This window comes from Galeopterus variegatus, unplaced genomic scaffold (genome assembly GCF_000696425.1).
Source record: "Galeopterus variegatus unplaced genomic scaffold, G_variegatus-3.0.2 Scaffold1170, whole genome shotgun sequence".
Lineage (NCBI taxonomy): Eukaryota > Metazoa > Chordata > Mammalia > Dermoptera > Cynocephalidae > Galeopterus > Galeopterus variegatus.
In genome coordinates this window covers 376,859-390,426 of record NW_007727281.1, presented here as the reverse complement: position 1 = coordinate 390,426, position 13,568 = coordinate 376,859, and the positions used below count along the sequence as shown (strand labels likewise).

Below are 13,568 nucleotides of genomic sequence, written 5' to 3'. Positions count from 1 at the left end.
TCCCTATATAGGGATGGCCGGTTAGCTCACTGGCTGAGCGTGGTGCTGACAACACCAAGCTGAGGGTTAAGATCCCCTTACCGGTCATCATTAAAAAAAAAAAAAAAAGAGCATTCTTAGTATTGCTCGTTGTCCTGTCTCCCAAAAATGGCTTACTTCCTTTGCAATAATATGGGTAAGTGCTTGTTAAAATGTCTGTACAATATGAGCTCAATAAGGGATCTAAAACACAGACACATGGGAAAAAAAAGGCTAAAGGGAAATATGCGCAAATGATTGTCTGGGGAGTAGGGAGTTATTCAGAGAGATTTTGTTTTTCTCTCTTATTTTTTCTATTTTCCACTTTCTATAATGAGCATACATTATTTTTGTCATAGAAATTAAGTCAAGTAACATTTGTTGTAAGAAAATGTCCTCTTTAGATTCTCCCCAGGCCCCCAGCCCCAGTTCCCATCTCTTGCCCCACCTGTGCTTCCCTCAAAGATGATTGGAGACTCTGCACCTGTGGCTCTGTGACTGCATGATACAGATCTGAGTCTGCATATTGACTGGTCCTGTGGACAAATGACAGGGACGCCCCAGAACTGTGGACTAATGGGCTTCATCCCTGCCTGTCATCCTTCTTCTCTCCTTCCTCTGGCCTCACTCTCTGCTGGACACAGCCATGTGCCAGCGTGACCCACACTCCAGTCCCACTCTGACCCCATCCCACCCAGCCACACCCTCAGGCCCTCCACAGCTGTCACCCACTGGCTCTTCTGTACAGAATCTAAGCACCCAGCTCCTCTGGCCCTCCCCTCCCCTCTCTTTATCCACCCATCCCAGACCACACCCACAGAGCCCAGGGCTGGATCACTGTCCTGTTCAGGAATTTGGGTTTCAATCCTGCCCACCTGCCCTCTGCCCTAGAGGAAATCTCCGTCAGCGAGAATGTGTGTGGAGCTGATTTATGACTCATTCCCTTCCATCCTCGCAGGTTCCTCTTCCCTGAGCTGCCACAAGACAGAAGCAGTAGAGAGTATCAGGTGGACAATCTGCCTGCCAGGAAGGGGAAGAGAAGGCGAGCAAGATCAGGGACAGGGAGGCTGAGGGAGACTCTGGTGCCTGTCCCCAGACCCCTGAAGTGGGGGATGGGCATCAAGTCAGGGTACAGGCAGAATGCACAGCAGACATATCAGAGGCAGCCCCTGCCATCCACCATCCACTCACCCTCGTCGCCTCTGGCCTCAGTGTGACACTGAGCTCAGGGGAGAAGCACTCTCTCTGATATCACCCGCAGTCAGCACTGTTGGAAGGAGAAGGCGCTGCCTGCCTGCCGTGCCCTGCATACTGCTCACAGTGTTCCAAACTCACGACTTTCCCAGCCTGGTTTGGGATCATCAATGCCATCACCATGGATTGTTGTGTGTCCATCTTGTGAGGCCCCTCCTCCAATCATCCAGGCCCCTCCCAGCTGCCCCTGTGTTTGGCATCTCTGCTCTGTGGGTTCAGGCACAGAACTGTTTCTTAACTAAGTGAACTAATTTAGCAATCTCATCTTATCTTGTAGGGTTTGTTTTGTTCGTCAAACTCTTCCATATTCATTTTCTCATCGAAACCCTGGAATGTTTTCCAACTGTTAGATGAGGACAAAACCTTTCCACACACCTTGTTGAGTTGCCATGAGGATTAAATAAGCAAACATAGATGAAGCACCTAGAACAATGCGTGGCGCATAGTCATTGCTCAGTAAGCATCACCAGTTGGTATTGACCAGGTGGCACCTTCCTATTTTACAGGAGGTGGGGAAATCCAGACTAGTCGAACGGGTCAGAGTCAGGACTAGAACCCAGGTCTGCACAGAGCAGACTCTCTGGAGAGAAGCTCGCCCCGGGCTCCTCACGTCCAGGGCGGCAGGCGGTGTGAGGTGGTTGAACCCCTGTTGCCCCCCTCAAGCTGCATGATTTGGGGCAAGCCCCTTTGCCTCTCTGAATCTCACTCTGCTCAGCTATAAAATGGGATGTTATTAACCACCTCAGGAGATGTTGAGGAGACAAAATGAGATGAAGTGCCACAAGCATCTGTGAGTTTCCTTGCAAGTAGAAGATTCTCAGTGAATGTCAGCATCCCCACCCCCACCCCCTGCCCCCAGCTCTCCAGGGCTGCCAGCCCACATAGTGTCCTTATGCAAATTTGAAGAAGCCCCCCTCTAGGTTGGTGCAGCCCTGCAGGCCACATCTTAGGGAGAGAACATAGGCTAGATTTCACCTCCTACATACCCCTTAGTGACAAACATGAGCAGTGAACACCCTAGACAACTGTATGCAGCAGCCCCATGCCCACCCCCTTCATTAATTTCTATGATTGTCATCCAACCCCAAGAATGCCAAGAAACAAGCTCTCTCTATTTTCTATCCCCTGTGAAATGGTGACCCCTTCTCCTCTAAGGGCATCTTACCTGCCTCCCAAGAAGCTAGAAGGAAGAGGAGGCAGCACTGGAGGCCGTGGGCTGGCTGGGCCATGTCAGAGCAGGGCAGCTGCTTGGGCACTGAGGGCTGGGGACCACTCACCTTATATGGGGCCAGACTTGACGTCATGGAGACTCTGGCCCCTTGGGACTAAACCTTAAACAAATGGAGCCGCCCTACCACAATGCGCTGCCCTGATAACTGGAGACCACAGCTGGTGCGTCATGGAGCCAGGTACCTGGGTGCCTGCTGAAGGTGGGGGATCTGGGGGCAGGGAAAAGAGCCAAGTGGGGGCAGACTCTTGACCCAGCCCCAGTGGAGGGAAGGGGTTTGGGCAGGATGGCCTCCAGAGCCCCAGGGAGGTGGGGAGCAGCTGGCTGGGTTATAGGACTGAGCTCTGGCTGCAGTAGGACAGGGTGGGACTTCTGGGAGAAAGTCCGTGTTCTCACCATTTCCAGGTTCCAGCTCGCCCTCCTGCCTCTCGCCCAGCTCTCCCCACCCCTTACTCACACATGCTCACTCTTTCCACCCTGGGTGGAGCTGTCTACGAGGATCAGGTGAAAGAGCAAAGAAGGGGGAAAGCCCTCCCATGGCCCTGAAGAAAGTGCTTCAAGATGTCCAGCAATGACACAACAAGATGTGGAGAGCGTGGAGGCAGTGACCGACAAGACAGACATGGAACCTCAGGGATCAACATTGCGCACCTCGCCAGGGACACAGACAAGCCAGGCCACCCAGAGGGATTGCACCGAGGTCTTTGCCAAGGATGCTGGCATACAGGGGCTTCTGCCTCTGCTATACCACTCCCCCTCAGCCCAGTGGCCCTCTGCCTAAAAACCCCCATCTGCCCCTATACGCAAGGGCAGACATCTCATTCTAGGAGCTCCCAGGAGTTCCCCCTTCCCTTCCTCCATCCTCCTTGCCTGGGACAAGTATTAGCTCAGAGACTGTCACTTATCTGCCCAGACAAGTGACATGGAGCGGAGAGAGCTGGGACCCTGAGGGCAGTGGGCCAGGGCCTTGGGACGGCTGGCTTCAGGAGAGGACTAGAGTACTGAACACGTGCGTTCCTCTCGTTACTGGCTGTGACTTGTCCCTGAGCCCTAGGCAGGGCTGAAGTGGGTGGGAAGAAGAGAGGAGGACAATTGCTCATTAATTTGATTAATAGGAGATTAATGAGGCTCCATGGAGTCAGGCCAAAAAGACTGACTACTCAGAATGGGCAGCCTGCTTCTCAAGCAAAGCATCCTGCAGGATGGTAAAACTGAGGCAGAGGCAGGCCTTACTCTGCAACTCCATCTGGACTCAGGGGTGACTGACAGCCCCTTTCTACTAGTCTCCTATCCCACCCTTTCTACTAGTCCCCCATCCCACCCTTTCTCCAGGGATCCAGGCCTCTAAGACAGTGCTTCTCTCCAGGGAAAGGCAATTTTGCCCCCTGCCAAGTGACATTTGGCTATTTTTGGAGACATTCTTGTCATGACTTAGAGGGGTGCTACAGGCACCTAGTGGGTAGAGGCCAGAGATGCTGCTAAATATTCTGTGATGCACAGGACAGCCTCTACACCAAAGTGATCCAGCCCAATACATCAATAGTGCTGCGGTTGGGAATCTCCACTTTAGAATAAGCATTAGTCACTATTTGTGAATGGACATCTCCTTCCCTCCTCTTTTAGCCACAACTTCCCCCAGAGGACTCAGGCATCTGGAGTAAAGGAACCTGGGAATAGGTGGAGAACCAGGATGATCTCTTAAAGTAAGTGGAGGCTGTTTTGTCTGAGCTGGAGGCCGAGGGGCCAGTCATGATACAACCCTACTGACTACTGATGTTTGAGTATTGCTGTGTACTGAAGGATGTACTCAGCACCCCACCTATGAGTTATGTCCTGGAAGGTTGGCAATGTCATCCTCATTTTACAGATGAGCAGCAACAAGCCCAGGTCAGGGAAGTGACTTGCCCAAGGTCACACACCTGGTAAGCAGCGGAGCCCAGCCTTGGCCCGTTCCTATACGACGACAAAGCCTGTGCGCTTGGGCAAATACACAGGGGCTGAGAGACAAGTGTAGGGGATGCTGGGGTTTTCTGGAATATTTAAATAGTTAGTGAAATCTTTTTATTTATTATATTTATTTTTTAATTGACACAATAATTGTTCATATTTATGGGGTTCATAAATATTTCGCTACATGTATACACTGTGAGATGATCAATGCAGGCTAATTAGCATCTGCATCACCATCTGGAAGCGAAAGGACGATAACCAACATCATGAAAACACATGAAAGAATGAAGCTCACTGGTAGAGCGGATCCGCAAATGAGGAAGAGAAAAAATTCATATTTTATCACTTCAGAAAACTATCAAACTGCAAAGATGGCAGGATGCCATTTTATTTAGCAAGAATTGTATCCACCACCCTTCTGGAGCAGTCTAAGGGGACATCGCAGAGCGGGGAGAAAATCTGGGGGTTTTGTGGGGTCAGGAGCCAGACTGAGGGGGCTCCCTATGGAAGGAGGTGTGAAGAGGAACCTCTCCCCTCGCTCCTGTGCCCAGGAGGGCCCAAGCCAAGTGTCCTCAGCTGAGGAGCTTCTCTGATAGTTGGGGGAGGGTAGGAAAGGATGAGGAGCAAAGGTTCCAAGTGCCCAGACCCAGACTCACGAGGGCTGGGAGGCCCCTGGACACCACCTAGCCCTGGCCCTTCCTTCTACAGATGCGAAAACTGCAGTCAGAGGGGTTGGGTGCCTCCCCCCAGACCGCAGGGCTGACAGCAGGGTGGGGACTGGAACCTCAGCTTCCCGCTTGGTGACTGACAGTGGACTTCCCCTTACACTGTCGGTGGAGGCGTCCGGGGGGGCCAGTGACCCCAGGAACCCACCTGCAGGAAAGGGTCCCAGCGAGGGTAAATGGGACAGGTGAGACTGGGAATGGTCTATTTGGAGGGGGGAGAAGGAAGGCCAAAGGGGTAGGGCACTCGGCTGTCCTGGCCCCGCCCTTTCATTTGACAGAGTAGCGCTGGCTGGTGGCCTCTGGGTGGCAGCTATAAGGGGACACAGAGCCACAGCCACACCCCAGATTCATCTCCCTCTGGAACTGGCAGGCCTGTGAGATGAGGGAGGGATAGGATGGATTAACCAAGGGGCTGGGAACCCGCCGCCCAGCCCTCAGCTCTGTGCATGGACTGCTGCCTCCCCCCAGTCCCCAGGCTCTCAGCCCTCCTCTTGAAGGGAAAACATTAATAGTAATGAATAAGACTACATACTGAGCTCTTACTATGTGCCAAGAACCACTTAGTGCTCTTACATGTGTAAGCTCATTTGATCCTCCCAACAGCCCTCGGAGATGGATGCTATCATCCTCACTTTATACAGGACTCAATGACCTTGTTTGTAAAATGAGGGGTACTAATACTACCTATATCACAGGGTTGCTGTAAACTAACATACGTACAGCACCCAGCACAAGGTCACACAGCTATAATGGCAAAGCCAGAAACCTGGTTCTTCATTGCCCAGAGCTGATTTTAGTAGCCTCCAGCCCTCCACCACCACCACCACCTTTCGGTGCCCTAACTCCCCACCCCTGCTAGGCCAACATTTCCTTTCAGCCACTCAGACTCAGGTTCCTTTTCCCCTCCATCCCCCAAGCTCGGCAAACTGTCATCTCCTCCCTGAAGCCAGTTCTTCTCAGAGTCCTGGGGCGCCAGGTCCCAGCCCCACTGGCCTTGGGGACCCATACATTTGGACTACAGTTTCACTCACCTTCTTGATACCATACATTAAGCCAATGATTGCTGCCACCAGAGTGAGAGTGATCAACACGATGGCCCAGTCTGGGACAGAGCCCTTTTCCTGAGGCTTCGGCACTGAGGTACAAAGAGAGGGACAATGACCAAGGCAGCTGGCACCTCAAGCTCCCCCAACCCCCACTACCCCCATGACTTTCCATCTTTCTTTCTGTGACTCTAAGGTCTGTGTGACCCTAAGAACACATCTCTCTGTGGAGTCCTCTCCTATCATCTTGGGAGCAGAATCTCAGTGGAAGGGAGTCTAAGCCCCAGTCACCTTTTTCCCAACACCTATAGATGTGTCTGTTGGCCCCCAAACTCCTCACTGACTGAGACCCAAGCAAGAGCAAAGCAGAAATCACATCCAATGTACAGAGGTATTGATATTCAACACTGTAGCCCACAGATATGTACAATCAATGTTTGAATTAAAAATAAAACTTAAAAAAATCCTAGCAACTTTTTGGTAGAAATTGATGAACTGACGGCATAGCCAAGAAAATCTTAAAGAAAAACCAAAGTGAAATATTTATGCTATAGGGGATCTGAGGACGTGCTACAAAGCTGCGGTCACTGAGCGCCGTGGCAGTGGAGTGAGAACAGATACAGAAGAGCAGAGTGTGGTGCAGAGACAGACCCATAGGGACGGCCACCTGACTTCCCATAAAAGTGCTCACACAATTCAACGGGCAGTGGGGGCCCTTTGAAATAAATGGTTCTGGGGTAACAGGATATCCATAAAAAGAAAAACAAAAACAAAAAAACAAAAAACCTTGACCTTCACCTCACTCCATACACAAAAATTAATTTGAGATGGATCATAGGCTTAAATTTGAAAGCTAAAATAATAAAGTTTCTGGAAGAAGGCATAGGAGAATATTTTCATGATCTCAAAGTAGGCAAAAATTGTCTTAGGTGGGATACCAAAGGCACTAACCACAGAGAAAAGGTTGAAAATTTGAAAAACAGAAAGAGGGGCCCTTGTACACTCAGAAAGGCAAGGAGCTGCTTCCACCGAGGCTCTGGGAAACTGCAGGACTTAACGCTCAGAGCACAGGGAGCTCCCACCCCAGAGCTACGACTGAGCCAGCCAGTTCTCCAGAGATGGACAGAGCAACGGAAAGAGCACCTGATGATGTGGCCACTGGTCCCGAAGTGCTCCCAGAGACAGTCGGAGCTAAAGTCTGAGGACTATTGGGAAAACCCCCAGGGGTTGAAGAAACTGTTGAGAAACTCCCAGATGCAGTGGGGAGACTTGCAGAGACTGTGGAGAGACCAGCTGATGCGGTGGGGAGACCTGCAGAGGCTGTAGGGAGACCAGCTGATGCAGTGGGGAGACTCGCAGACATGGTGGGGAGACTCGCAGAGACTGTGGGGAGACCAGCTGATGCGGTGGGGAGACTCGCAGATGCGGTGGGGAGACCTGCAGAGACTGTGGGAAGACCTGCAGATGCGGTGGGGAGACTTGCAGATGCGGTGGGGAGACTCGCAGACACAGTGGGGAGACCTGCAGAGACTGTGGGAAGACCTGCAGATGCGGTGGGGAGACCTGCAGATGCGGTGGGGAGACTTGCAGATGCGGTGGGGAAACTCGCAGACACAGTGGGGAGACCTGCAGAGACTGTGGGGAGACCAGCTGATGCAGTGGGGAGACTTGCAGATGCGATGGGGAGACCTGCAGAGGCTGTAGGGAGACCAGCTGATGCAGTGGGGAGACTCGCAGAGACTGTGGGGAGACCAGCAGATGCAGTGGGGAGACTTCCAGAGATATCCCCAGAGGCAGCAGGGAGACCTGCAGATGCAGTGGGGAGAGCTGCAGAGGCAGTGGGGAGACCTCCAGAGATATCCCCAGAGGCAGTGGGGAGACCTCCAGAGATATCCCCAGAGGCAGTGGGGAGACCTGCAGAGGCAGTGGGGAGGCCTCCAGAGATATCCCCAGAGGCAGTGGGGAGAGCTGCAGAGGCAGCGGGGAGACCTGCAGAGGCAGTGGGGAGACCTGCAGAGGCAGCGGGGAGACCTGCAGAGGCAGTGGGGAGAGCTACAGAGGCAGCGGGGAGACCTGCAGAGGCAGTGGGGAGACCTCCAGATACTGTGTCAGAGGTCCCTGGTGGAGTCAGCTGAGCTGTGGGAAAAAGAAGAAAAACAATAGGGTGGGGTTAGAAGAGTTGCCCATCTCCCTGGGTCCAGAGTCCACATCCTCATTCCAAGACCCCATGTCCAGGCCCAATGCTCACCATGTCCAGCCAAGGCCTGCAGGCCCAGGAGCAGCACCAGCACACCGTCCATTGTGCCAGTTGATGTGCCTTGGCCAGGCCAAGCTCCCTGGCTCTTTAAAGGCTCTGGGGCCTATTACAAGTTCCAGGAGAGCCAGGTGTGCCAAGGCCTCCATCAACACCAGGATCTTCATCCCCTGGGAGAGGTCACCAAGCTGTCCCTGGGGATTAACCTGTCCCAGCATGATCCCAGGAAGCACAGGGTGAGGGGGAGAATGAGTAAGATCCTGAGGACTCCCCACCTGGCCCTCGGGCTCTTCCCGGACTAGGGATCTATCCCCCAAGCCTGAGTTGATCTACAGCCCAGACTTTCCTCCTTGAAACGGGAAGACCCAAGTGTCCTATCCCAAGGTCCTCCTCTTGCTCCAAAAAGTACAACCACTGGGGGTCAGGACATATGGGTCCCTCAGGGAAGCAGGATTTGGGAGCCAGGTTGGTGGAGAGACTGACAGGGCCTGGGAACTGTGCATCTGACCTTCATGAGACCTTGGTGTGGGGTAAGAGAGTGAGCACCTGATCTATCTCTCGCATACGGCTGCAGTCCACAAAGCTTCCCGTTCCTCCGGCAGCAAAGGTACAAGGGGAGAAGAGGGACACCGGGGAAGACACCAGTCTTGTTCAAGGACAGTGTCATGTGAAAGTTCAGAACCCAGCTCTGAAGCCAAACTGCCCTGAATCCCTGCCGGCTCAGCACCAGGGCTGAGCCCACTGCGCTGGAATCCACTGCTGCCGAGCTGTGCATTCTGGGCGAGTCACAAGACCTAAGTCTTAGTTTCTTCACCATAAAATGGGGTAATCTAGTACCTACTTGAAAGGGTCATCATGAGCATTAAATGAAATAACGTTTGTAATGAGCCTAGCACACAGCCAGGCAGCTGGGATTTTATAGGGGGGGGAGCGTCATCTAGGAAAGAGGTGGGGGTGCTCCCACTCTCCTCTTAGGAAGATTCAGGTGCCCCAGAGCATCTCTCCATGTCCCGCTTGCTCCCCCTGCTCACACCTCCCTGTCTGCTGCTCTTTGTGTCCCCGTGTTCTTCCCACCACAGTCTTCCACTCTCCGTTGCGAGTCTGCGAGTCCGCGAGTCCATGGTTGTCTCGCTTTGCATTTATGGCACAGTGAGTGTCTCTGTCTCTCCATTTCTCTGGCTTTGCTTTTGGCTTTTCTTCCTGACTCTGCCCAGTGTTCGCTCAGCTGCCATCCCCCTGAGCTCCCTCCCACTGGTTTCAGGGGAGGGGGAGGGTGTGCTTAAAGAAGAGGCAGGTAGGAAGACGCAGGGCCTGCCTGTGTGTTCAAGGGGGTTTATGTGACTGGTGTGTCAGCCTGTTGAGCAGGTCCCTGTGTGTCTGGCGTAATGAAGATGGATTTTAATATCTCTGCTGCTGACTTGCTCGCTGTCCTTAGCAAGTCATTTACCCTCTTTGGGCCTTTGTTACCTGGCTTTAAAGAAGGGTAGTAAGCTAGATGGGCCCCAAACTCCCTCTAAACATCTGTCCTGTGCTTGCCTTTCTCAGCTCCTGCGTGTTTAGGTCTTGGTTGCGGGTACATGGGTATCCCCTTTACATGGTGCACAAGGAGGGGGTGGGGGGATATTTGGTGAAACTCACATTTCCACCTGAGTATCTAGGATGTGTTAGAGCAACTAGAACAGAACATTCAAAGATGAAAGTCCCCACTACTCAGACTTCTCACCTAGGAAGCCGCTGAGGCTGGGGAGCAGGACACTTGGGAAGAATCGTAGCTTAATCTACCCCTCCCTGTTTGGCCCACATTCCTGAGCCCTTTGGTGGCAAGAATGATGAGAATTAACTGCAGTTAATAATTAATCCCTAAAGAGCCATGAGAGGGCCAGGCTTGGGTGGAGCCCAGTCACCTGCAGGAGGGACACCTTCCTGGTCTCTACTTCCCTCTCTATTCTCTCTCTCTAGGACCAGGGCACCCACCCCACAAGCCTGGAGACATGGGGAGGGGCTGGGGCACAGACCTGAGGAAAGGGGCCACCCTCTCTTTTCCCTAAGAGCTAAGTGAATGGCCCTCTTCTGGGTCCTCAAAGCCATACTGGAAGAACTGGAAAATCTAGTTGCCTGGATTCTCCCTCCTATTTCCCCCCAAACACCGGTGCTAAGGACTGAGCAGGGTGTAGAAAGGCAGGCCTGTTGAGGGGAGGCACCCAGAACTTCAGACATCTCTTCCATCCCACAGGTGGCCACGATGGGGTCTGAGCTACTCCTCTTCCTCCTCCTGACCCTCCTGGGCAGCTCACATGGAACAGGTGAGGGCTGGAGGGCTGGACACCTGGGCCCTCAAGGCAGGCAGAGGCCAGAGGAGGGCAGTGAGACTCCATGGTCCCTGAGAGAGATGCAGACACCCCACTCCTGAGATTGCAAGGATTCAAGACTGAACCCCTGCATCTGGGAGGCTCTGGAAGAGCATAGTCAGGGAAGAGGAACTGGGGGGGAGCGAGAGGCAGGAGGGGCCTGTGTCTCTGAGGGGATGGCCCTGACTGCTGGGCCCTCCGCTGTACTTTTGGATCCCCAGGGCCAGGTATGACTTTGCAACTGAAGCTGAAGGAGTCTTTTCTGGTGAATTCCTCCTATGATTCCACCTTCCTGGAACTGCTTGCAAAGGTAGTTCTTTGAGAGGGGAAAGGATGAGGCCGTGTGATTCTGTGAATTACTTTGACCTCTCCGCTGGGGTCTGGCTATCTCAAGGGTGGGAGTGAGCAGACATCTTGCACCTCACCTTCCAACCCTTTATGTCCCCAGGTCTGCCTCCTCCTCCATCTCCCATCTGGGACCAACATCACCCTCCATCATGCAGGACCCCCACACCACGTCACATGCAAAGTCTGAGAGCAGTTGTGCCCCTCATGGCCAGAGCATTTGACCCCTGGGGCTCAGGGGGTGTGCCCTAACCCTGTCTTCCTGTGGGCCCTCCCCTGCTGAGTGGCAATAAATATGCTGAATTCAGTGACTTGACTTTGTGGGTTAATGAACAGAGGCTGGCAGGAAAAGGGAAATGGACACCCCAGTCTCTGACTCTACCAGTTGCTGAGCAGAGGGTTCCAGGATGGACACTCTCTCCCTCAACACGAGTCAAAGGCTTGGAGGAATCTGGGGAATTGTTTGGGGACACACGCACCACACATCCGCATGAGGGTGAACACAAGCTTTGAGTTGGGATCTCCAGAACACCTTGGAAGAAGGGAAAGCAACGTCTATTGAATTCTGCTGTGTTCCAGGCATGATGCTTTCCTATTTCCATGCTTGTAGCAATCTTGAATGTAGCGTACTAGGTATCATTATCCTATTTCACAGATGAGGAAATCGAAGCTTAAAGAGGGTAAGTCACTCTCCTGAGGTCCAATAGCAATGGAGAGGTTGGGCACCAGACAGATGCCTTGGATTAAGCAAGATTTTAATTTCGTCTTCCTTTGTTTATGATTTGGGGCTGGGGACTCCGGAACCCCAGACAGGGGTGTGGATAGAACATGCCCAGAACCAAGTGATCCACACAGGTCAGTCAGGGTGGGAGGTGGGGTGGGAGGCAGCTCAGGTGAGAGACGAGGGTTCCCCTTGTGAGAGACAGCCGGCCTGGCACAAGTGGTGGGGAGGAAGGATGGGTGTCAGCTGAGCTTGTTCCACTGACCATGTGAGCGTGTAGTCACAGGGGCCCCACACTTGAATCCTGCAGGAGTTCCTTATTCTCCTGGAGCTTCCGTTTCTTCATCTGCAAATGGGGTCAGTGATAAGGACCTGCACCCTAGGACTATTGTGAGGATTGCTCAGATAAGCTGCCTAGGGACATACCACAGAGCCTGTCACCGAGGGAGTGGCATTGGCAATAGGTATTGTTAGGGTGGAAACTCAGTCTCAGCACATAAGTCCAAGTCCCTTGGGGGGACCCAGGGTCCTCCTTTTCCTGATTTCTGGAGGCAGGCACTCACCTGACTCCCCTCCTTGGATTATCTTGACTTTAACCAGCTTGCAGAACACAAGCACGCAGCCCAGATGTGACCATTTGGGGGTGCTGAGATGATTGCTTTGTCCTCCACAGTACCCACCCTGCCCTCCATCACCACCACATGAAATTAGAGACTGATTCCTGGGGAGGGGGTTGGAGAAGACAGTTCAGTAGGGAGCATCCCTGAAGATGAGGAGAGTGGAAGCAAAAACTTAAAAAATTCCTCTGCTTTCCTTTACATCTGTCCTAATACAATTAGCCCTGAGAAGAGGTAGCTGGGAGACACAAAGGAGAACAGAATTTCCTGACTTGCCCCTAGCCTGCCCCAGTGGGAAGGGGACACCTGTGGGTCAGCTGTGTAGTTCCCCAAACAAGTTGGGGGACAGGTTGTCTGATCCCCAAGAAGCTGGAGCAGCAGACAGCTTGTCGGGCCTCCCTGAGCCAGAGGCTGACAAAACCGAGCGGGAAGAGACCCCGGTCCAGCCGGGGGTCCCTTGTGGGGCTGAGCGGGATGATGAGTGTCGCTGGCACGGCCCTTCCCCCCCAGGACCTTCCTCCCCGGGGGCCGAGAAAGAACACCACCGAGCCAGGAGAGTGGTCAAAGCCGGAACTCCGTTTATTAGAAAGGTGTTGGAGTTTATATAGAGGAAGAAAGCGGAAACAGAGAGGAGAGGCGGGAGGAGATGGTTATCCAATCAGGGGAAGCCACAAGTTATGAAGAGGGGTGATGACAGGGCGGGCAAAAACTGCTTAGTCACTGGGCCCCGGAAAAGAAGGACTTCTAGCTACGTGCATTAAAGCGCTCGTGAAACGGCGGCGGAGGCCTTACGCCAGCAAGATGGCCACCACTTGATCTATTTTAGGGAACAGGAACCATACTTAGGCAGGCGCCTTATGATTTGATTGCGCCGCAACATGGCCCAACATGCCGCCCCGCCCCCGCCAAGAAACAGACATTAGATATGGGAAAATCCCTTATGGCGAAAATGCACCGTAATATGGCCCAACAACAGCTGACTGCTCCTCAACCTGGTTCCTAGATCTCAGGGCCTGGGATCACCAGGTTGTGGTTCCCAGATTCTTTTCTCAAAGAATTGTCTTC

At 53.0% G+C, this 13,568-nt stretch overlaps 2 protein-coding genes across 2 annotated transcripts in view; one reads left to right on the top strand and one right to left on the bottom strand.

The window, feature by feature from the left end:
• Positions 1–2,576, bottom strand: part of DPCR1 (diffuse panbronchiolitis critical region 1) — a 10,321-nt gene extending 7,745 nt beyond the window's left edge. The window contains exon 1 of the mRNA XM_008575349.1: positions 2,438–2,576. Coding sequence (XP_008573571.1) covers positions 2,438–2,576 — 139 coding nt within the window. The remainder of the gene's footprint in view (positions 1–2,437) is intronic.
• A 7,996-nt stretch (positions 2,577–10,572) lies between these two features.
• Positions 10,573–11,472, top strand: SFTA2 (surfactant associated 2). Its single transcript, XM_008575346.1, has 3 exons — positions 10,573–10,775; positions 11,042–11,130; positions 11,269–11,472. Exons 1-3 carry the CDS (start codon positions 10,715–10,717, stop codon positions 11,353–11,355), a joined length of 237 nt encoding a protein of 78 aa, XP_008573568.1. The 5' UTR covers positions 10,573–10,714; the 3' UTR covers positions 11,356–11,472.
• The last annotated feature ends 2,096 nt before the right edge of the window (positions 11,473–13,568 follow it).

Coding starts and splice junctions, on each gene's coding strand:
- SFTA2 (XM_008575346.1), top strand. CDS start 10,715: ATGGGGTCTGAGCTACTCCTCTTCCTCCTCCTGACCCTCCTGGGCAGC. Junction 10,776..11,041: donor GGGCAGCTCACATGGAACAG/GTGAGGGCTGGA, acceptor TTGGATCCCCAG/GGCCAGGTATGACTTTGCAA. Junction 11,131..11,268: donor TCCTGGAACTGCTTGCAAAG/GTAGTTCTTTGA, acceptor TTATGTCCCCAG/GTCTGCCTCCTCCTCCATCT.